Source organism: Podarcis cretensis, assembly GCF_951804945.1.
Source record: "Podarcis cretensis genome assembly, chromosome: 1".
Lineage (NCBI taxonomy): Eukaryota > Metazoa > Chordata > Lepidosauria > Squamata > Lacertidae > Podarcis > Podarcis cretensis.
The window spans coordinates 43522042-43544948 of NC_137170.1; the positions used below are offsets into that span (position 1 = coordinate 43522042).

Genomic DNA, 22907 nt, shown 5'->3' on the forward strand with positions numbered 1-22907 from the left:
AGCTTGAGATATGCTGGGTTAGTGATGCCAGGCCTTGAAGAATTAAGCGCAAGCCCTGCTCCTTGCAACTTTTCATGGAGGGTACTGACAGTCTGAATCAGGGCCACCCTCTGGGCCCAGCCCTCAATGTCAAGCCACCAGAGGGCTAACCATGCCCCTGACGTCTGTGTACTAAGTGCAGATGTCTTGAGAGATTGCCTTACCCCATATACGCCCACTTGACTGCTTTGATCTGCAGAACTGGCGCTGTTACAGGTGCCACATGATACTTGCAGCACCCACATTTTGGAACTCTCTGCCTTTTGACATCAGACAGATTCAATTTACCTATTCCCAGCCTCTTGTCTGTAACCCACGTCCCCTGGACCTGTGTAGAAGGTTAATTGTGCTCATCATCACCCACATGGTACCTTAGAGCTGCTGTTGGATAAACAAAGTTATTTTCAAAGCACATCTCCTTATCCAACTGAGTATATCACAAAGAGGCATCAATATAAGCACACATCCATTGATTTGCTGACAGCAAAGAGAAAAGCCAAAGCCCAACTGCCAGGGCAGCCAGACATCTTCTTAAGTCATTGATCCAGCTCTCCACCCTACAAGTTCTAAGGAAAACATCCTAGAGCTAAATCTCTGATTTCTGAAGTCTCTCTTTTTCTTTAACTTTCCTTTTTTTACGTATATGAAAAAAGAACTAGAGGCTGATTCTCAGATGCTTTTTCTGTGTCACAGTTCCAGGGGTTCCAACAAACTCAGAGGGTGCTGCAGAAGCAGTTGAAACAAGAAAGTTACTGGCAGCTCTCAACAAAGGAAGAGGGATCTGTCACTTTCAACCCTTTCAGCAGGGAAATTTTGGGTCCCAAATTGCCTGGAGAAACAAATGGAGAACATCCAGAACACAGGAGATCGGAGAGGAGTTGGGTGAATAAGTAATTAAATTAAATTAAATTAAAAACCGCTGACAGTGACGAAATAGAGGGGGACCTTTGGGGGCCATGAAAAACCTTAGGGGGCATGTAAGGCCCACAGGCCACATTAGGCACCCCTAATGTATTGTATCACGAAAATACTATCACCATACCAAATCTCCCACTGCTGAAAGCCATGCTCAAAGCCCAGCATCCTCATATATGCCTGATCCACTTTATTTCTTTAGGTTTCCCATCAGCTGCTTAGCAACAGCAGAGCCTTTTAATGAGCGGTGCAATTTGGAAACCAGTAATTTCATATCCTGCTGGAGCTCCGATCAGCTGTTACTATATTGCAGAACAGCTGCATCTGTGACTGTGCTGCTCGTTCTCTTCCATTCAATAGCATTGCCCACTTAAGACAGATTTGCTGGGCTCCTGGGAACCGGAAGACCAATTCCCATTTAATAAGGATTTCCTTCACCAATAGCCAGCCAGAACACAAAGATGGGGAGTGTGTGTGTGTGTGTGTGTGTGTGTGAGAGAGAGAGAGAGAGAGAGAGATGATTTATAAGACAAGAAGGAAAACGTTGGAGGCTGAACATATGTAGGATAGTTATTCAAATAACAAGAATCTTAATAGTGGGGAAATCCCCCCTGCCCATTATTATTACACTAATTTTTCATCCTACTTTCCTTAACATAAGGTTACCAGATGTCCCTGTTTCCCAGGGACAGTCCCCAGATTTACAAATCAGTCCCCATACAAAATCCATTGAAGTTGAAAAGTGTCTCCAGATTCATTGGGAAAAAAAATTGGTAACCTTACCTTAACATGAATGTGTGTTTAGGCATGCATTCACTTCCCCTTATGTATTTGTTTCTGTGTGGATTTTAATGTGGAGGGGAAATAGCATGCTGACAGCAAAAACTGTTCTGTTTTAGTCAGCCAACAATCCAAGCCTATAATGGCAAATTAGCCTCCCACAACTATGAAGTTGTGTGAAGCTGCAAAGCTACATCTTCAGGACAGAGTGGCAATAACTAATTAAGGTGGCATACAGATTAGTCATTATGGATGGTATTCAATTAATGGACCTAACTTAGTCATGTTCACTCATTTCAGTGGAACTATACTGTGTAAAAATTAGTTTAATACCACCATATGGCTGCCACCCTGTGCGCAGTTACCTGGGAGTAAACCTCAGTGAGCTTATTGCAGTTTACATCTGAGCAGACATGCATTGGCTTGGGTGACATAAAGATCTCCCACCATGATATGGGACCAAGGTGACTGAAAATATAAGGCTGTTCTTTAGAATGAGAGGTGTTAAGCAGCTATAACGGAAGATGCTCAAAAGGCCCTTTTCCAAAACATGTTTTGCTAGAGCAGGGGTTGCCAAAGTTGTGCCCAGGGGCACACATAGGCTTCCTCTGGGGCCCACAGGGTCTTCTTCTCCTACTGAAATTAGACTTGAAATGTGCATTCTGTTGTCGCCTATAGAACAGGTTGGTGTGTAGTTGGTTGCTCTGGGTGTGTGATGCCCACAAGATTTGCAAATGGGCCCAAAAAGGTTGGTCATTCCTGTATAAACAGAGGGTCATTTTGAGAAATGGCATGAACTGGAAGCCCAGGGTCCCACCGCACCTGTAAAAGGGAACTGGTAGCCATTCACATGACAACAAGGGCCTCTCCTTAAATATGCTGTCCCCTTGCATCTGAGCTGACAACTGGGAAGTCAGAGGGCTTGATTAGAATTTAGGGCCACTAGTTGCTGACATGTGATACAGGGACCGTTTGTATAAATAAAGGTCCCTGAACTTTACTTCAGCCATTTGCTTATACATGTTCAAAAGCCAAATCAATGGTTTGAAGTGATAAGAATATGCAATTTCCCATTACACGATCAGCTCTTGACTTGTCCTTCTTTCAGTTAAAGGTGTGTGCTGTTGTACTCAACAGCAAGCTCCCCTGTTACCTTTGATGGGTAGAGTTCACTGCTCCAGAGAAAGCCAAACATGCAGCAGCCTATCACAGACTCAAGCAGGCCAGCAAGCAAGAGGCCGTAGATGAAACCCACCTGAATTAATGTATAGCTAGTTGCCTGTCATATTAAAAAAAGAGGAACTACAGAACCATTTATTTCCTAAGAGGTTATACCTTCAGATAGAACAAATTAGATTCATGTCACAGAACTGTTTGTTTTTTTTAAAAAAAGATTTAAAACAGTTTGAAATGTTATACTGTAATTGAACTTCTGGAAATCCATTTAGGACTTCTGAGTGATTGAGGTGTATCTTTCATGGACACTGCATTTCAAAGATGTTTCAGCTGTCCTTTTTCTATCTAGACATTTCGCCAATTTATTGGATGTTAGCATTTCAAACTTTTGTCACATAGTTATACTTTAAGACTTTGAATTTAGCAGCAGCCAGCAGATCAGAGATCAAATGGTCCTAATAAGACAAGTGGTATACAGTATTGTCATTCATTTACCCACCTCATTTAGTATTTTGATCCACTATACCTAGATAGAAGGGCACTTCTATCACATATGTATAAAATCAGTAGAGAGATTATTACATCCCAATCCTTTGTTCTCAACATGTCATACTGGCACATCACTGCATTAAGAGTCAAATGGCAGTAACAGAGCATCTTAAGGTGACTTCATTCTAACAGTCCTGTTTTTTAAATCTTTGTTTTGAAAGTTTGGAACCAGTGAGCACTTTTCTAGCTTCTTCCCCCTCAATTCCTTGCTCCCATGAAACAAAAATACAAAATGTTGGATTTCTAACCAAGATCACACACCCAGATGCCAGTCAAGGCGCTAATCAGACTTTCCACCAAAGTCATTAGTGGGTACTAGACTAATTAGACACAGCAGCATCTTGGGCAGGGCAGATCAGATTTCTAGAGGAAGGAAAGCGTTTTTCAAACGGTCAAACGCACCTAATGTTTGCAATGTCCAGACTCCAGGTGCTCACCTATTGGTATAAAAATCCCCCCCATTGGCTAGATAGATTGAAAAAGCGGCTTTCTTGGCTTCTTTTGCAATGTGTGAAATGGGAGCTATGAGACTCACAAATTTTGTCCACAGTGAGATGAAGGGGCCCCCAAACTAGTTTAGGAATTCTTCTCGGACAAAATCCGGGAGTCCGCATGTTGACATTACAACACAGGCCGGTGGGGAGGAGAGTGCAGCTCGCTGACCGTTTGTTCTTCCATACCTGTCACTTCGGGATCACGGACAGGAGCCTCGATATTTGACCATTCCCACACGCCCGTACCCTAATATCAGCTAGAGGAGGGAAAACTAGTGTCTGAAGCGGACCTCTCTCTCGAATGGCTTAGGACTTTTGAGCAACGCGGAGCAATGCAGGGACGTTAGGAAGGAAGTCCCATTTCATTCAGTGCGACTCCCCCCACCCCCCCAGCCTCAATAGCCAAGGATTGCAAATTTGTTTAGGATCGCAGCTGTGCGTATACCTTTCGCTTCCTGTCTCCCCCGCCCCCGCACGCCCCCCAGCGCGACCCAACCGCATGTACTCGGAAGTAGTGACTCCATTAAATGAGACTGCCTCCCAGGGAAATGGGAGTGGGGATCGCAGCCCCCCGACTCGCTCCCCCTCCCAATATGTGATGCGCCGGAGCTGTTCCCCCTCCCCGGACAGAAGGCGGATCCGCGGTCCCTGGCCTGCTGCTAGCGCAGAGCCGCGGCTGGCCGGTGGTCCTCCCGCTCTTGCATTGCCTTTTTAAGGCGCCACAGCATCCGCTCCCACCTCCGTCGGCGCTCGTGCCCCTTTAATACCCGCTGCCTGCACAGCCCGGCCGCTGAACGCCGCCGAGACGCCGCGGATTCAGCTGCTGCTGCTGCTGCGAAAGAGAAAGGGAGGCGCGCGCCCCGACAGCAGCATCCTTGCCGCGGGCCGAGGCCGAGCGACGCTGCCTTTCTGCCGACGGGCTTCCCACCCACGGCCGCCTCCCTGCAGCCGGGCGCGTCGCAAACTCGCCGCCGAGGCCGTCGATCGCTGTCCGCCGCCTGCCTGCGAGGCCCACCCGCTGCTGCAGTAGCAGCAGCAGCAGCAGCGCCTGATTCTCCCGGCGCCCCGGGGCATGTCGTGATGTGATCGGCGGCGGCGGCGGCGGCGCGTCCCTCGGGGCCCATCCCGCTCGGGAGCCTCAGCAAGACGGAGAGGGCGGTGGAGCAGCGGGCCAAAGGCCGCGCCCCCATGAAGGAGAAGGAGGCGGGGGCGGGCGGGGAGCGGGGCAAGCCGGCCACTTACACCGGGGACAAGAAGGCGCGCATGGCGGCCAAGACCAACAAGAAGTGGGTGCGCCTGGCCACCGTGCTGGCCTACGTCCTCTCCGTCTCGCTGGCCGCCATCGTGCTGGCCGTCTACTACAGCCTCATCTGGCAGCCCGTGCGCGGCGGGCCGCACACCCCGCCCCAGCCGCCCGGGACGGCCCCCGGCCCCGACCCCGGCCCGCTCGCGCCCGGCACCGGAGAGACCACGAGGCCGCTGACCACCGCCGTGCCGCCCACGACGACGCCCGACACCTCGGCGCGCTAGGGACTCCATCCGGCCCAGGAGGCCGGAGGCACAACCTTTCTCCCCGCCAACCCCATCCCTCGACCGACCCCACCGTGCTGCACCGACTCCGGCGGAGACAGCGACTGCGGAGTACAAGGGAAGCCATCCGACTGGGAGCCCCGACGGCCGCTGGAGCAAGCAGGGAGCCTGGTCCGCCCCGTCGCCCCGGACTCGAGCGCGCGCTCTCGGCTGTGGACTCGGAAAGGCCGAGAGATGAAGGACGCTTCTCCTCCTGTCTTGGCCCTTGGCTTCCCCGCCTCGCTCTCTGGGACTCGAGCAGGGAAAACTGTACCGGTTTTTAGTTTTTACAAATACGCTTTATTAATCCCTAAATAAGTGGGGGGGGGGACCACGTGGAATGGAGCTCAGGTATGTCAGCCTATCTGAAATGTACCCCGAGGCATTTCCTTTGTATCCCTGTGCATATACCTCTTTGTATACAGATCCCCTTAGTTAATGCATAGAGAGGACCTATATAATCTATATTCTGTACACACGCGGACAGAGAGAAGGATCAGGTGCTGAATGGTGTTTAAAGGGCTATTGGGGAAAGCTTCCTTTGCAAGTCACAGCTAATCTGGGGTGGGAAAGGATGCCCAGTTCCTTAACGCCCTGGCTATAGCACTGTTTGACCCTGTGCTTTATTACTGCTTGCTCAGCACCTCTTTTGTTAAACCATTCTTTTTCCAAATTGTAAGCAAGGAAGAGGCGTTCCGGTTAATATTTTGCTGTAAACATGCCCGAAAGGAATTCATTCCTGAGGTTACTGTTGTCATATTTCTCCGGCCTCATGGCGATGCTGCTTTTGAGAGTTAACCTTTGGTGTATTTGTTCCTGACCTTTTCCCAGGCCAGTTACATCAGATTTGAGTTTCATTTAACTTTCCTTCTGTTTCAGCTGTCATTGCTGCCAGTCCTAAATTCTTTGACCTAAACCCCCACTGATATCGCTGCTGGCCTGCATGCTGACCTTCCCAATTTGGGTTGTCCCTACCCTGGCCACCTCAAATGGTGAACACCCCCTCCCCTTCCCAGCAGTGAATGAGAGCAAGTGGAAGCAGCTACCCTTTGGTCACTGTTTTTGTCTGGAAATCCCCAAACCATCCTTCTGCCACTTCTCTTCTCCTTGGTTGGTTGCAACTGCTGCTGGGGCTTCCAGAAATAAAACAGTTGCATTTTAATTGCATTTTAATGCCATAGGACCATTCCTAGGTGCAGACTTTACAATGGTATGAGCGATTCCAGTAGTCTGAGCATTGGAACAGTGAAGCAGCTAACACAACCACCCTCCTATAGAAATATATACCTGGAAATGGCCATGGTTAGTTTCCCCAGAACCTGACTTGAATCTAGTCTCTTCTCTTGAACCTATGTCAGAGGCCTAAACTTTTATATTTTTAAACTTGTCTGTTAGGGATTTGAAATACATTAGTGTATGAGCTGACAACATTCACGATTTTGCTGAAGAATCTAATGAGAGCAAAACATAGTTTAAAACCCAGTGTAATGCTTAGACATAGCTTATATTCAGGTTTTTAAAAACATGCATTTTCCCTCCGTAGCTCATAGCATTTAGTTCTATAGTTGATTGTTTCCATCACTTCGTACAGTACTCTTTTCCCACAGGCGCATAAATCTTTTTGTCAGGAAGAAGCATCTCCACAAAGAATCTTGTAGTCTCTTAAAACTTTATTGCATCGGGTATAATAAACACTTGAGTTTACGCCAGAATATATTAGTCAGAGGTTCCACAAGCCTCTTGTTGATTTTTTTTCCCCTGGAAAAGATAAAGATGGCTTCCTCTCTGGAACATGTGCATTACAATGTGTCACACATGTGTATTGTCTGCTGTGGGATGGCAGTTGCTGTGTATATCAGCTACCTGATCTGTGTTCCTGCAGTGACAAGGGATTGATTTGTCCATCGGAAATTGTAGCCCTAAGTCCACTGTGCAGCAGGAGAGGGGAGCTTGGAAGCATGCAATGCAAATCCTATTCATTCCTGCTCATAAGTAAGCCCCACTGCTTTCACAGTGGGAATTAGTCCCCAGGTAACACTGTATGTGTGAGCAGCCTGAACTGGTCTTGAGCACTGGTAGCAGCATGCCGGCCCAGGAAACCACTGGACCAGGGTGTTGTGTAGCTGCTCCCTGACTTGCTCACTGCTCGACTTTCTCGCTTTGAACCAAGCAAGCTTGCAAGCTGCCCCCTTCTGATCAGCTGGATCCAGTGGCTGAAGTAGCAAACTAAAAACAAAAAAGAGCAGCGTGTTTTTTTAAAAAGCTGAAGCTGTAATAGTGAACTGACCTCTGATGGATGTGTTGTTTTGGGGAGGCCACAGGCCTTTGAAGGAAAATAAATACAAGGTTCCCACCACCCCCCTTTATTGATTCAAATAAATAGCAAAAATTTGTGCCCTTAGAGGGATTTCCAGTATATTTTTTGATATGTTGTACAGTTAATACTGCTAGTCAGACATTTTGAACACGCAAGGACAAATGTGTGATATTTCTGAGTGATTTACTCTGGGGGAAGAAATGAAATGAAATGTTGGCAAAATTACTTGATATTGGGCTGCCAAGCCACTAACCTTCTGTACGGTTGTCACTGAACGTCAGGCTTGAATAGGTTTAAATTCGAAGTTGTGAACATGCTCTATGTCTATATCTAATTCAGCCATGTAAGCTATGTCTGTATTCAGAAGTTCTGTATATTTTTAAAAAAATATTTTTAAGGTGAAAAAAAAATACACTGAGAGATTTCTGCCTAAACTCAAATGTTTTTGACTTTTTTTTATTTAAAAAATCACATTCCTTAAGAGAGTATTACCCTTCCCTATTTACAGATGCAGGAAATGGCGAGTAGCCTGTCAGCCTTAGCCATCAAGGGAAAAATTGCTTCAGCTCTAGATTCTAGATCCTCTTTTAACCAGCTGTTTGGTTTGTATTTACTCCAGACAGAGGCTGGGGAAATCTGAGTATTTATGTGATTTGGAGATGGCTGTATTCAGCAGGGGTCAGGAGGAGAAGCGCTTTGGTCAAATGGCAGAAAAAAGAACTTTGTGGGCACAGGAACTCCAATTAACTTTAATTCGGATTAAAGCAAGCCTGGCTTTCTGTGGATTGAGGGTACCGGTACCCTGTTTGGGACTAGATTTGCATGTCTTTGATTGTTGAGGGCGCAACTGTAGAAAGTTGAACTGTTTCGTGTGTTATAAAAAAATCCTACATGGATGGCATTCAAAGAAAATGTTCAGTTAGCTTGTCGATTGTTTTGTTTGATGTCTGTTTGTGCAGTGGGCCCAATTGTGGCTTCCCAATTGTGGCAGGTGCAGAGTGTGGGAAAATGTGTGTCTGATCCCACATACATGACTTTTTACATGCCTGCTGCACACTACTGACTATTCAGAAGGTGATGTGTGGAAGGGGCCCATTGCAGTGGCAATGGTTTTGTGTTGCGGGTAGGATTAGACTATTACGCAGTTTGGACCTCCGAGTTGGCAGGAACAGACTTGGTGAGAAACGCTGCTTTCACGATACGTTGATCTGGGATTCATCTCTGCTCACTCTCACCAAAGGGGAATGAGGGGGAGAGAAAGGAAGGAGAAAAACTCATCGGGTGCCAGGACAGTTCAGTATACTTGGAAGCTGGGTTTATGGGAAATGTGCATTCCCAAGATCCCATGGCACTTAAGAAATCATTCAGCTTTAAAAAAATTTTTTAGAAAAGACTCAATAGGAAGCTGCCGTGGCTGGGACTGCTCTGTGATCGGGGATTCCTCAGAGGCTGCGGGATGTTTGTGGGAAGGCGGACAGGGACTTATGAGCAAACATGTTTTCTTTTTGCAAACAGCTAATGGCTTTCTTAAGTCTGCTGGGTAAAGCAGATGGAAGGGGAAGAGAAGTAAACTCAATTAAATGAGCGCTGCTTAATGTTCTCTTGCCACTTCGTCAGAGAGAACTTAGAATTCCTGTGGTTGGGCATCTTTTCATATACGTACAGATTAAGGCTCTTTCTTGAAAACCTGCCTGCCATTTAAGGGCAGCTTCACCTGAAAGTCCTGTTGACCGGCTGTTAACATCTCAGCAAATTCACTCTTCAAACAGGAGTTGAAAGCTACTTTTGTTGCTGACATTCCAGCGACCAAGTATGCACAACACAGCCATTCGTGTGCAGACAACATCTTGTCTACCCATAACTGCTTGATGATGCAAGTATGAGTGCCATAAAGCTGGTCCATTTATTGGTAAAACAGTTGAGGTTGGCGTGGATCATACTGTCATAGAGAAAGTGTAAGCAATGCCATGCTCGGGAGGTGGGAATAGTTTGAGATCTTTGCGACAACCATCTTAAGGGCTGTCCCATGGAAGATGAAGCAAGCCTTTCCCCCCCTTCTGCTCTGGAGGGTGGAACTCGAACCAATGGCTTCAAGTTGCAAGAAAGCAGATGCCAACTAAACACCAGAAAAACTTTCTGTTTGGCAGATCCTTGGAAGGTGATGGACTCTCCTTCCTTGGAAGTTTGTAAGCAGAGGTAGGATGGCCATTTGCCATGTATGATCTAGTGGAGATTGTTGCACTGCAGGGGGTTGGACTGGATGACCCTCAGAGACCCTTCAAACTCTACGATTCTATGATTCATTTCCCCCAAGCTTTTTATTTTGCTGGATACTTCTGGCAGGCAACATTGACAGCACCTCTTGGATTCATGTGCCAACTTGCTACCTGTTGCATAGGACTGGGCAATGGTGAAGTGGTAGAGCATGCTCTGGTTATCTCACGCTTGGACTACTGCAACGCGCTCTACGTGGGGCTACCTTTGAAGGTGACCCGGAAACTGCAATTAATCCAGAATGCGGCAGCTAGACTGGTGACTGGGAGTGGCCGCCGGGACCACATAACACCGGTTCTGAGAGATCTGCACTGGCTCCCAGTACGTTTCCGAGCACGATTCAAAGTGTTGGTGCTGACCTTTAAAGCCCTAAACGGCCTCGGTCCTGTATACCTGAAGGAGCATCTCCACCCCCATCGTTCAGCCCGGACACTGAGATCCAGCGCCGAGGGCCTTCTGGCGGTTCCCTCATTGCGAGAAGTGAGGCTACAGGGAACCAGGCAGAGGGCCTTCTCGGTAGTGGCGCCCGACCTGTGGAACGCCCTCCCATCAGATGTCAAAGAGATAAAGAATTATCTGACATTCAGAAGACATCTTAAGGCAGCCCTGTTCAGGGAAGTTTTTAATATGTAATGCTGTATTGTTTTTAACACTGATTGGGAGCCGCCCAGAGTGGCTGGGGAAACTCAGCCAGATGGGCGGGGTATAAATAATAAATTATTATTATTATTATTATTATTATTTGCCTTGCATGCAGAAGGTTCCATGTTCTGTTCCTGGCATCTTCAGGTAGGTCTGGGAGTGTTCCCTGTCTGAAATCCTGGAGAACTGCTGCCAATCAGTGTATAGACGATTCTGAGCTAGATGATCTTGTTCCTGAGCTGCTGATTGCGGCAGGTGAAGTGTCAATAGTTCAGTCCCTAGAAGGTTGGAGCATATTACCTGGCTGCATCCCAAGTCAACTGACCAAGGTCCTGGTAGGGTGTTTGTTCTCAAAACCAGGAACACCAGGAACATTCTGGGGGACAGGCAGGTTCCGTCTTTATGCTGACCAGAGGAAGCTAGCTGCACGCACTGCACAGCCCATAACAATCCTATTTTGGTTCACAAAATTATAGCCACATGGGTATGATTTTAGGGTAGTTATTAACTATGACACATTGCAAATTCCTTCTTTGTGAGCTTGGCTGCTTTTCTCCCCAAAATATAGCTAAAGAACATAGGGTTGAGATATGTCATGGGAGACTTTCAAGATAATTGCCGTGAATTTCATGGCTGTGTCAGATGATGAAACTGGTTAAATCCTTTGTTGATTCTTTGTAAACATTCCTTGTGAACAGGCCTGTCTTGCTGTCTAGACCTTCTTTTCCTGCCTGGGTTGGTGCTTGGGATGCAGCAGCCACACCTCAAAGAGTGCGGACGTATAGAAATTAAGATTTAGATTTTTTTAAAATAAAATATCCTGACTTCTTTTTTTTCTTTTTTAAAGAAATGGTTATTCATTGTTGTTAGGAACCAAGCTGTTTTAATGAGCCCAGGGCATGTCAGAACAATTAATGCTTATTAATTTTTTAACACATCCAGGATTTGCTAGCTTTGTTGGAGATTAGCTAACTGTTAGGGATGCAGGTGGTGCTGTGGTCTAAACCACAGCCTCTTGGACAGCGGTCAGCAAGCTTTTTCAGCCGTGGGCCAGTCCACTATCCCTCAGACCATGTGGTGGGCTGGACTATATTTTGAAAAAAATAATAATGAACGAATTCCTATGCCCCACACATAATCCAGAGATGCATTTTAAATAAAAGCACACATTCTACTCATGTAAAAAACACCAGGCAGGCCCCACATATAACCAAGAGATGCATTTTAAATAAAAGGACACATTCTACTCATGTAAAAACACGCTGCTTCCCAGACAGTCCACAGGCCTGATTGAGAAGGCGATTAGGCTGTCTCTGGCCCACAGGCCTTGGATTGCCTACCCCTGCTCTTGGGCTTGCTGATCAGAAGGTCAGCGGTTCAAATCCCCGCAACAGGATGAGCTCCTGTTGCTCAGTCCCAGCTCCTGCCAACCTAGCAGTTTGAAAGCACCCCAAAAAGTGCAAGTAGATAAATAGGTACCGCTCCGGCGAGAAGGTAAACGGTGTTTCCGTGCGCTGCTCTGGTTTCACCAGAAGCAGCTTGGTCATGCTGACCACATGACCCGGAAAACTGTCTGCGGACAAACGCCGGCTCCCTCGGCCTGTAAAGCGAGATGAGCGCCGCAACCCCAGAGTCATCTACAACTGGACTTAACTGTCAGGGGTCCTTTACCTTCACCTAGCTAACTGTATCAACTATTACAGCTGCATGGACAATTTAATGGCTCGTGAATCTGTGTGCCACTATTTGATGGCCAGAGGATGAGCAGAATGCATGACTTACAGCTCAGGGATGGGAAACCTGTGGCCCTTCAGATGTGCCCCCCCAACTCCCCCCAGCTCTATTAAGCCAGCATAACATGGACAATGGTCAGGAATGATGGGAGTTGTCCTACAACATCTGGAGGGTCACCAGTTCTCCACCCCTGGCCAAACTGTGTGTCAGCCTTTCCTTGTGTAATGCTAATATGAGTTCCTTTTATATAATGATGCTGTCAGATCTCTTCCACTTGTAATACACAAACAGGGTTGTAGTAGGGAACATTTTTTATATTTGGATTGTCAGTACCATAAGAGGTCACAAACAATTTTGCAATATGCTGCATTTCTCTCTCCCACCCCCCCACCCCATTTTTTTTGAGCAGCCTCTAAAGGGTATTGTAACATTAATGAAAACGTTCACAAAATGTCAGGGTGTCATTGTGCAGCAGTCCTGGTGGCATTCCTCCTACATAAAAATATATTGATGGAATAAGCACTGGGGTGTTAATTTCTAATACGGTAACACTGTTTTTAAAAGATCTAAAGGTTTCACAGTATGATGTAGAAGCACATGCAGGAGACTTGATGCTGCTTATTGCTAATAATTATGCGACAAATTGCAATACAGTGGTACCTCAGGTTAAGTACTTAATTCATTCTGGAGGTCCATTCTTAACCTGAAACTGTTCTTAACCTGAAGTACCACTTTAGCTAATGGGGCCTCCTGCTGCTGCTGCACCACCAGAGCCCGATTTCTGTTCTCATTCTGAGGCAAAGTTCTTAACCTGAAGCACTATTTCTGGGTTAGCGGAGTCTGTAACCTGAAGCGTATGTAACCTGAAGCATATGTAACCCGAGGTACCACTGTAAATGCCACAAAACTTTTGCACCTACGCTCTGCACTCCAATGTGATAGCCACAGATGTGCTCTCTGGGGAGAGAGCAGTATTTTTTTAGGTGAAAAGATATGGCAGCTTGTGGGCTTGGCGAATGGGAGATTCCAGGAGCAGAAGCACAGCCTTTAAAAGGTCTTGTGGCACATTAATGACACATTAATGGCCGCATAAACTTTGGTGGAGCAGAGCCCACTTCATTAGATGCATGAAGTGTTGTCGACTCTGCCACAGCAAAACTTCTACCACAATCAATTCGCTGGCCTTTAAGGTGCTGCAACATGTATTGTTTTCGCTCCAACAGTGCCTGCCCACTGGAAACTGTTGCTGCTGAAAGCCTTAAAAATTGATGATCATATTGTGTACGACAAATGAGAAACAAGAGTATCTGCGGCAGACAAGAGTAATGAATAAAGAGGCAAGATGGAAGTTTGCTAGAAAACTGTCCGACGACTTGAAATGCTTGATAGGCTCATAAGCAAGCAACATTTCCTGGTTCGTAGAACTGCGAGAGCTACCCCTTTAAGGCAGGGGTGGGGGTACCAAATGTGGCCCCCTGGGTCTCTCTACTTGGCCCTTAGAACCCTACACAGTTCATGCCATCTCACTGGTCCTGCTCCTTGTGCCCCCCCCCGTACTTTTCTTTCCTGGCTGACGTTGGTCCTTGAACTTTCAGTTGCCTAGATGGAGAGATGTTAATGTGAGTGGTGTAGAAACTTCAGTTTTGTGTGTGGCTAGAATGTCGCCTATTGGGTGATGATAAGTGTTGCATCTGTTTCTTCACCCACTTATTGCTTCTAGGCCTGCCCACCCCTGGCATGCAACCCCAGAAGACTGCCCACAAAGCAGTGCCATCCTCTGGTTGAAAAGGGGCCCCTCCCATATCCAAGAATCTCCTGACGAGTCTGCTGATTCTCCAGAGAGGAGGAGCAGTGTTCTGCTTTCTACTTATTCAGCTCCAGCACCAAGTCAAGTCAGTCAGTCAGTGTGTCGGAGAGAGAGAGAGACTGAGTGTTAGAGATCGTGTGTAGAGATAAGGTTGCTGCTAAGAGCAGCTGCAGACACTCAGTGCAGCATTCATTTATGCTTAGACCTATTTAGCTCTGTATATAGTTTTGTATTATAGTTGTAGTTATAGAATAAAAGAAGATATTCTACAGAGCTGCTCTCCAAGTTGTTTATACACTGCCAGACTCTGCTATACTCTGCTGTGCGACGACTGTATTGTGGAAGTGAATCCGGTGCTCACAACTTTAAGCTGTGAGTCCACAGCACTTTGACCAGGTGGTCTCTGGAAGTGCTACCCAGCTCGCCTAGCCCAGTCGGGGTTGAAGTGCATGAGTCCAGTTGGTGACACTGGCTCAAGGGCGATGCTGACAGCTTCCTCCATCAAGGGATAATAATTGGTTGGCTGAGCTGAATCCTGACTCTGACCAGGTGTCAGTCAGTTCATTCCCTGCATCAAAACTGGGCTCCATTCAGAGGCGTCGCAAGGTGGGGTGTGGTGGGTGCAGTTCTCCCCAGGTGCCACCTCTGAGGGGGATGACAAAATGCTGTGCGGCAGTCAACGGCTGTGAGAGACACTGTTGCTTTGGCGCGCCCAGGATTCCCGTTGTCCGTCCGCCGGCTTTCCCTCAGCTGTATGGCGGCCAGCAGGTTCCTCGTTGCAAGGCACACAATCTCCCCTCAAAAGCTCAACAACTTTGCTCTCCCCCCCTGAAATAAAGTCAAACCATTGTTGCAAGTTAAAAAAAAAAATCATTGTGGGGGGGTACCACCTGATCTTGCTCCGCCACTGGTTCCATTACAATCTCATCTGACTAGTGGTATTCCATGTACAGTGGTACCTTGGGTTAAGAACTTAATTCGTTCTGGAGGTCCGTTCTTAACCTGAAACTGTTCTTCACCTTAGCTAATGGGGCCTCCTGCTGCCACTGCGCCGCTGGAGCACGATTTCTGTTCTCATCCTGAAGCAAAGTTCTTAACCCGAGGTAATATTTCTGGGTCAGCGGAGTCTGTAACCTGAAGCAACCCGAGGTACCACTGTAACTCTGATTTGCAAAAGCACTGCAATTGTGGATGGAAGCAAATGCCTTACTAAAAGCATCCTTAGCTGTTCATTAATGGGATGCCTGCAGTAGACATGAACTCCACTGTGTTATATTATACTGAGCATTGCATTTCCCTTGGGCGTCGTTGAAGGTTGGGCTGCTCAGCCTCTCTGGGCACCAGTCTCAGGCCTGATATGTTAAGGTATATTGCCCTTGATTTAATGGGTGATGCATCACTTGATGAACTGCTTCTTCCTGCTGATCTTACAGTTGTCCGTTTGCAGCAAAGGTTGGACTGTGTAAAATAAGGTGGGGTCTTAGCCCAAGATGAGCGTATTAGTGAAGCCTGGCTGTTCTAGCGGTTCTAAGCATTTAGAAGCTTGTGAAGGGGCTCTTGGGCTTGGCTTGCAAAGCATGGTGGCGCTGCAGAGGGTCATTGCTTCAGATGATCTGTGTCACTGCATGTTGAGCTGTTTGTGTACTTAACCATATGGATGTTGCGATTTTCTCCATAGCATCACAAAGGTTCAAAGGAGGGGGTGAAAATGGCATGGAGAAAAATCAATCTGCTTAGCGTAAGCCTCTGTAGATGAGTGGTTTCCCACATGGTGGCAGTCACCACATGAAGCATTTGAAAGCAGCCTCCAAATGATAGCCATAACATATGAAACAGCTCTTAGATATCAAAGAATTGTAGAATTGTGGAGCTGGAAGAGGCCACAGGGGTCATCTAGTCCAGCCCTCTGCAATGCAGGAATCTTTTATCTTTTTGCCCGTGAGGCTCGAACCCATGACCCCGAAATTAAGAGTCACAGCTAGTTACTATCCGTTGCTGAAACATTTTGGGGGGGGGCAATTTTTGGCATGATAAATCAAATTGAAAGGTGCTTTTAAAGGTCTAACGTGAACAAGTCTGAAGCTGTATTTTCCCCCCTCTGTCTTTGTTTTGTGTTCTGTTTTTAAAACAGCGACAGTCAAGGAGTTCTCTATAAAAATAAAAATAATTTACTATTTATACCCCGCCCATCTGGCTGGGTTTCCCCAGCCACTCTGGGCAGCTCCTAACCAAATATCTAGTGCTGCTGTAGTAGGTTAAATAATTGTAAGAGCAGAGGTGCAGTGGACATCTGGGGTTCACTGAATTTTCTGGATCTCAGTTTTGTTACACAGGTGGTGTGTTACGTTGTAGCAAAAATGTTGCAGTGTGCCTTGTTCCTGTTGAAGATCATAGAGCTGGAAGGGACCACAGAGGTCATCTAGTTCAACCCCTTGCGATGCAGGAACCTTTTGCCCAACATGGGGCTCAAACCCATGACCTTGAGATTCAGAGTCTTATGCTGTACCGTTTGAGCTTTCTGAGAATCTATGCATCTATGCCCTTTTCCAGAACATGCCTTTCCACCACCTGGGCTTTGACTCAAATCTTGCAGAAACGCTTCTGTGTTTAGATATTTCAGGAAAAATTACTGCAGAGATGTGGCTGTATGTATTTATTTGTGCAGAGTCACTTTTGAACTAGCATTCCAGCAGATGTTTCATGTCCAATCACCTCTCAAATTATTTAGGGATACCTTTGATCATCATCATTATTTAGCAACTGCCCTTCAGACCCTGCCATTATGGAGCAACCGTATGACAATACTAACATGGTATTAGTGGTACCCAGAGTTCTGATGGCTGTCTTTCATGGGTTCACACATGACAAATGCAGATGCTCTCCATCAATTTTTGTGCTGGGTATAAGAAACTCAGAAATTGTGGCCCCATCCTTTCCTGGTTGCTGCTTCCTGTTTTTGTTCTTTTGCTTTATGCATGCACACATTGGGTTTCACGGGGCATGCGTGCATTTGGGTACTCCGTTATGTGTACCAGTACAAAAGGTAAATGGAGAATCAGCCCTGAATATCGAGTGCCTCTGGGACCAGGATGGAGTAGCTGACGGTGTGATTTGCTGCCAAACATCTCCTTTTCTTGAAGGCTACATGACAAATGGTGTACGATGATGAGGCCTTACAGAAGCTTTGTGCCGGGTAGCCAGATTTAAATAGTCTCCCCATGTTTTATTTAAGCTTCGTATTCTGTAATTTAAATTCCCTTAATTAAAAGTCTTTATAGCTTCCTTCAGGGTCGCAAGCCAATTACAGTCAGTTGGGTCCAGGGACGAATCAGTATGGAAAATAATTTTAAGATCTCCTTTCCAATGAAACACTTGCAATGGAATAGCAGTTTTAAAATATAGCAGCAGTTAATGCAGCATAAGAGATAGCAAGGACTGAAAATAGGAAGTATTTGATTTTGCTGGGGCCCTTCATATGTAAGATGGACTGAATAGTAGGTCCAGCAGCAGCGGACTTCTCCTCCAGTGCCCGTCAACTGTTTTTATTTAATTGATACAATATCCATCATCTTCCTCTTTGGATGAGCTCCTAATATCACATTTGCTTTTTAGCTTATCAGAACTGGAATCCAGACTTCTTAGTTTAATGCTTGTACTCAGCCTTGTTCTAATGAAGCAATGATGGAGTCCTCTGAGCATATACAAAGTATTTTTCACCAGTGGTTTACTGTAGCAAGTCCTGACATATCAAGGGTTATCGGGTGGGGTTTGCAGACCAGAGGCTCAAATCCAAAGATGAAATACTGCCAACAAATACTGGAGCTTTTTTTTTTTTTTTTACAAGGATATGCATTTCTTTTATTATACTTATATACTTACATCTCCCTCTTCCTTCAAGGATTTTGGAGAGAGTTACATGAAGCTTCTAGTAGGGCCACCCAGACACTGTCCAGGGTGAAACCTGCTTAACTTTAACAATAGAAACAGCATTGTCTTCTCCTGGTCATTTCATGGAGGATTTCAGAACTTTATTATTGTGATTTTCTAACTTCTGAAATGTTGGTCTTTTTGTTGGAAGATGCTGTTTGATAATGAAAGCATACCTTATATATATATATAATAAAATGTGAAAATGAACTTTCTGGACCATAGAGAGATTTTGAAACTGAATCTTTCAAGCACCCCCGGTTGCAAATTTCGACAGGACTTGACTCCAATGGCTCGTTCAAGCCCATACTGTGAACTCTTTGTGTTCCCATCATAGCATGTTCACAGAATGGAGTGGCTGGAATTGTGAACGAACAGCAGCATTCCACACTGCAACACCTTGTTGCAGGTTTTACGTGTAAATATTTTGAAGCAGTTATTTGGGAATAATAATAATAATAATAATAATAATAATAATATACCCCTCCCATCTGGCTGGGTTTCCCCAGCCACTCTGGGTGGCTTCCAACAAGAGATTAAAAATACATTAAATCATCAGTCATTAAAAACTTACCTAAACAGGGCTGCCTTCAGATGTCTTCTAAACATCAGATAGTTGTTTATTTCTTTGACATCTGATGGGAGGGCGTTCCATAGGGCAGGCGCTACTACTCAGAAGGCCCTCTGTCTGGTTCCCTGTAACCTCACTTCTCGCAATGAGGGAACCGCCAGAAGGCCCTCAGCGCTCGACCTCAGTGAATGATGGGGGTGGAGACGCTCCTTCAGGTATACTGGACCGAGGCCGTTTAGGGCTTTAAAGGTCAGCACCAACACTTTGAATTGTGCTCGGAAATGTACTGGGAAGGAGCTGGATGCCATAGGAAAGGAAAACCCACCATTTATCATAGAATTGTAGAGTTGGAAGAGATCCCAAGGATCATGTAGTCCATCCTCCAGGAATCTCAGCTATATCATACATGACAGATCACCATCCAACCTCTGCTGAAAAACATCTTTAAGAAAGGAGAGTCCACATCTTCCCAACAGAATCTGTTCCACTGTCCAAAGAGTTCTTGCCATCAGAAAGTTCTGCTGATATATAATCTCCTTTCCTGTAACTTGACTCATGCTGGCATAAGTTGCATTTTTCCATGTCAAAAGGTCCCATGGTCAATCCCTGACATCTCAAGGTATTGCTGGGATTGTCCTCTATCTGAAACTCTGGAGAGCTGCTGCCAGCCAGTGTGCACCAATGGTCTTCCTTGGTATAAATCAGCTTCCTGTGTTCCTCCCCATGATCCTGAGCACCTGTTGGATTTCTGCATGTCATCTCTGAAGGCATAGAATAGCCTTCCCCAGCATGGAGCTCTCCAGATGTTTGGGACTACAACCCTAAAGAGACCCATCCAGTATAGCTGTAATATTCACCGGTACCGTATTATAACAATCAGAGACCCAAGGCCAGAGCCCTGTTAGATTGTTCAATAGTAAACCAAGTGCAGGTTAGTATTGGCTGTTCTGCAACGTTGCCGTGAACCACCTGAACAGAGCTCACAGACCGTATTTTGAGAATCTTTGCACCAAATGCACCTTGCACTATCCTGCAATGGTGTATTCTAGGGCAAGATCAACAGAGGAAAGTGAGGAATTTGTCCGGCATTGCTGATCTTGTTGAGGAACGCCTGGTAAGCTCTAAAGGAACCTTGGGATTCTTTTGCTTTAGCCACATCAAAGCTGAGTGACCCAGAACTGTTATCTTCTGGAATTTCCAATCCACCCACTTGCAGTCTGGATTCAGTGGAATTGTTTTTTATTTTATTTTATCTTAAAAAAAGGTTGTTGTTTATCTACAAATCTGTTCTTACAGGGACTTAAGAATTCTCCAGCCTGCAATATTGATTTCTCTCACAAGGTAAGTATTGACCTAGTGTAATGATTTGTTGGGAGCTGATTATAAATCTCACTATTTCTGAGCAGCCCACACCAGTAAGGTAGGTTTCCTGGCTGGTACTGTAAGTGTTTGCTGTATCCAGGGCACTCCCTGCAGCTTCTCCCTCCTTGCGGAAAGCTTCAAAGAGTGAGGAACAAGAACCTCTGGCTGCCAGCCAATATTGTGAGAGGAAACAGCTACCTCTTGGAGAGAATGACTTTGAGTGGGTGCCTGGGTGGAACCAATTTTCATTGCTCCATTTGAGTTCCAGTTATCTCCAAGGCAGCTTTGCCGTCTCTGCAGAAGAGTTCTGGCCGGGATTATCTGTTTATAGCACAATAAGCATGCAGTTGCAGGTGTTTTGTTTTTTTGTGTGTGTAGGTTACTTTTCCTTCCAAACAGCAGCTTTGAAAGCTGAGGCCAATGTGTTGCTTTATCCGTCTCTGAGGGTGCATGTTTGAGGGTGAGAAATCTGTGCCATAGCCAAGTCAGTGCAAGAAGTATGCCCTCTGCCTGAAGCACCCAGGAGCACCCATAGAATCAGAGCTGGAGGTGGACTTTTGTGATCCATCTTTCTACTCTGTGCCAGAAATCCAGAGCGTGAGCATCCCTAACGGATGGCTGTCCAGCCTCTGCTTGAAGATCTCCAGCGTGGAAAGGAATTGGCTGTTATCGTCAATTGATTGCTCTTGGTTCTCACCCAAAGCCTACCCTATTTTCACCTAAGCCCATTAAATCTGTTTCTGCCCTCTGGGGAAGAAGAGAAAGAGTCTTTGCCCTCTTCTATATGACAGCCTTTCAAGTATTTGAATGATTCTGCCATGTCTTCTCTGCATCTTGTCCTCTCCTGGCTGAAGATACCCACGTCCTTCAACCTGTCCTCCTAGGTCTTGTTCTCCACACCATTGAGTCTGACCTACCTGCTGCAATTTTTCCAGCCCCACTCGTCTGGACCATCATGCTTGTTTACACTCATCCACAAGCAGACACAGGAATCTGATAAAGGATCCTGGGAAATGTCAAGGGGGAGGGGGGTTTCCAATGGTTACATGTCAATAACCAGAAGGCTGGCAAGGAGGATGAAGGTGCCAGGTGGAGTGGGACATCCAGACCACTGAAGACTGGCTAGATCTGAGGTGGCCAGAGTGTGCCAGTCTAGCTAACTCCGCTTTCGACCACCTCCAAGTATTCTAGATATTCGCATATAGGTTATGCAGCTATGCAGGTGCTTTTACCATACAATGTTACAAGGAAACAGCTTTAGCTCAGCGGCCGAGCATCTGCTTTGTATGCGCAAGGTCCCAGGTGAATAATGTGAATAATGTCCCGAGGATAATGTGAATTGGCTCTGAGACTTCTGAGGAGGGAGCCGCTCATTTTGTTTTGCTGAAAAGATGTTCTGGGTGGTGTTCTGTACAGCCACAACTATTTATGGGAATGGAGAACACAGCTCCGTAAACACCAAGGAGTCAATCTTTGTTTTGAAAACAGTTGTTTACCTGCATTTTAGCGGAATCTTTTATTTGTTCCTAACAATGTAGCAGTTGCTAATCTCTAAAAACTCCCCCTAAGCATTTTTTTAAGCCACGAAACTTTTCTTTACCTCAGACATTTATTTAACAAAAATAATCACGGTATTTCTTAATCATTTCACTCGCCTCTCAAACATCACATTTAAATTCTGGAAAACAAGAATCAGTATCAATATTTTTTTATATTTAAAAAATGTCAATAAGCAGAGTTAATGCAGACCCTTCAATCGGTACTATTAACAGTGCAGTCTTAGACGGTGAACAAATTTCCATTTACTCCAGTGCGCTCCCACCAATGTTGTGTGGAGCAGAGTACACATGCTGTTAGCCACAATCCATAGGTATCCTGTAGTTTATTGAGAAATACTGCTGTCTAATGTCTGTTCCTTCAAACCAGCTTCCATCCAACTTGAAAATGTAAGCTGAGGTGTGTCCGTTTGAGGTGGCTGTTGCACATGTGCAGATGACAGCTTCAACGAAGAGACGTTCAGGGGGGTTGCGGGTGCAGGGCAACAAACAGGTATTGCACATTGAGTGAAGACATCCCTGCCCCCTCTCTGCTGTATACAGCAATGTAAAAACATGACTTGGGTGAGTGGGTAGAAATGGCCTTGCTGCGTTAAGCCACTAATGTGTACGTAGCCTTAAACAGATTTAATATCAATTCTCTCTTCAAAGGGAATGCTAGTTTTTAAATGGTAGGGCTGGTGGCAGGGGCAGAGTAAAAGGATCTCTAAGACAATTCTCAGGGAAAGCCTCAATAGACTGTTATAAAACTGTGCAGGTATGCATAAAGATTCTATACTTGGGAAGGACCAGTGTTTTTGATAAGGCACCATCCCATAGTGCCTTTTCATACATTTCATTGTTTTCTCTTGCCCATATGTGTCTTACTGTTTTGCTGGATTTTACTTGATTTTGGTCTTCGGGGACAAAAGGCTGACTAACGGTTCCTCTTCCATAAGTGAACTTAAGTGGAACTTAATGGAGCTTATTATTAGGCTTGAGAATAGCTCTCTCTCTCTCTCTCTTTTGCCAACGAGGCAACCTAGCAATTCAAGTTTTCCATACTTCACTATTAAGATGACTCACGATTATGCTGGAAGAACAACAGGTGGAAATCCTGCTCAAAATTATATTAAGTGATATATAAACAAATTCATTTTCTAACAACCGATACATACAAAAAGCATTTATGTGTGTTGCAGTCCCACTGAAAATC

General features: G+C 45.7%; 1 protein-coding gene across 1 annotated transcript; it reads left to right on the forward strand.

Annotated features, from left to right (window-relative positions):
- Positions 1-4469: 4469 nt before the first annotated feature.
- Positions 4470-8273, forward strand: INAFM2 (InaF motif containing 2). The gene has a single exon (XM_079965320.1). The coding sequence runs from the start codon at positions 5142-5144 to the stop codon at positions 5481-5483; it is 342 nt and encodes a 113-aa protein (XP_079821446.1). The 5' UTR covers positions 4470-5141; the 3' UTR covers positions 5484-8273.
- Positions 8274-22907: the final 14634 nt, after the last annotated feature.

Coding starts and splice junctions, on each gene's coding strand:
- INAFM2 (XM_079965320.1), top strand. CDS start 5,142: ATGAAGGAGAAGGAGGCGGGGGCGGGCGGGGAGCGGGGCAAGCCGGCC.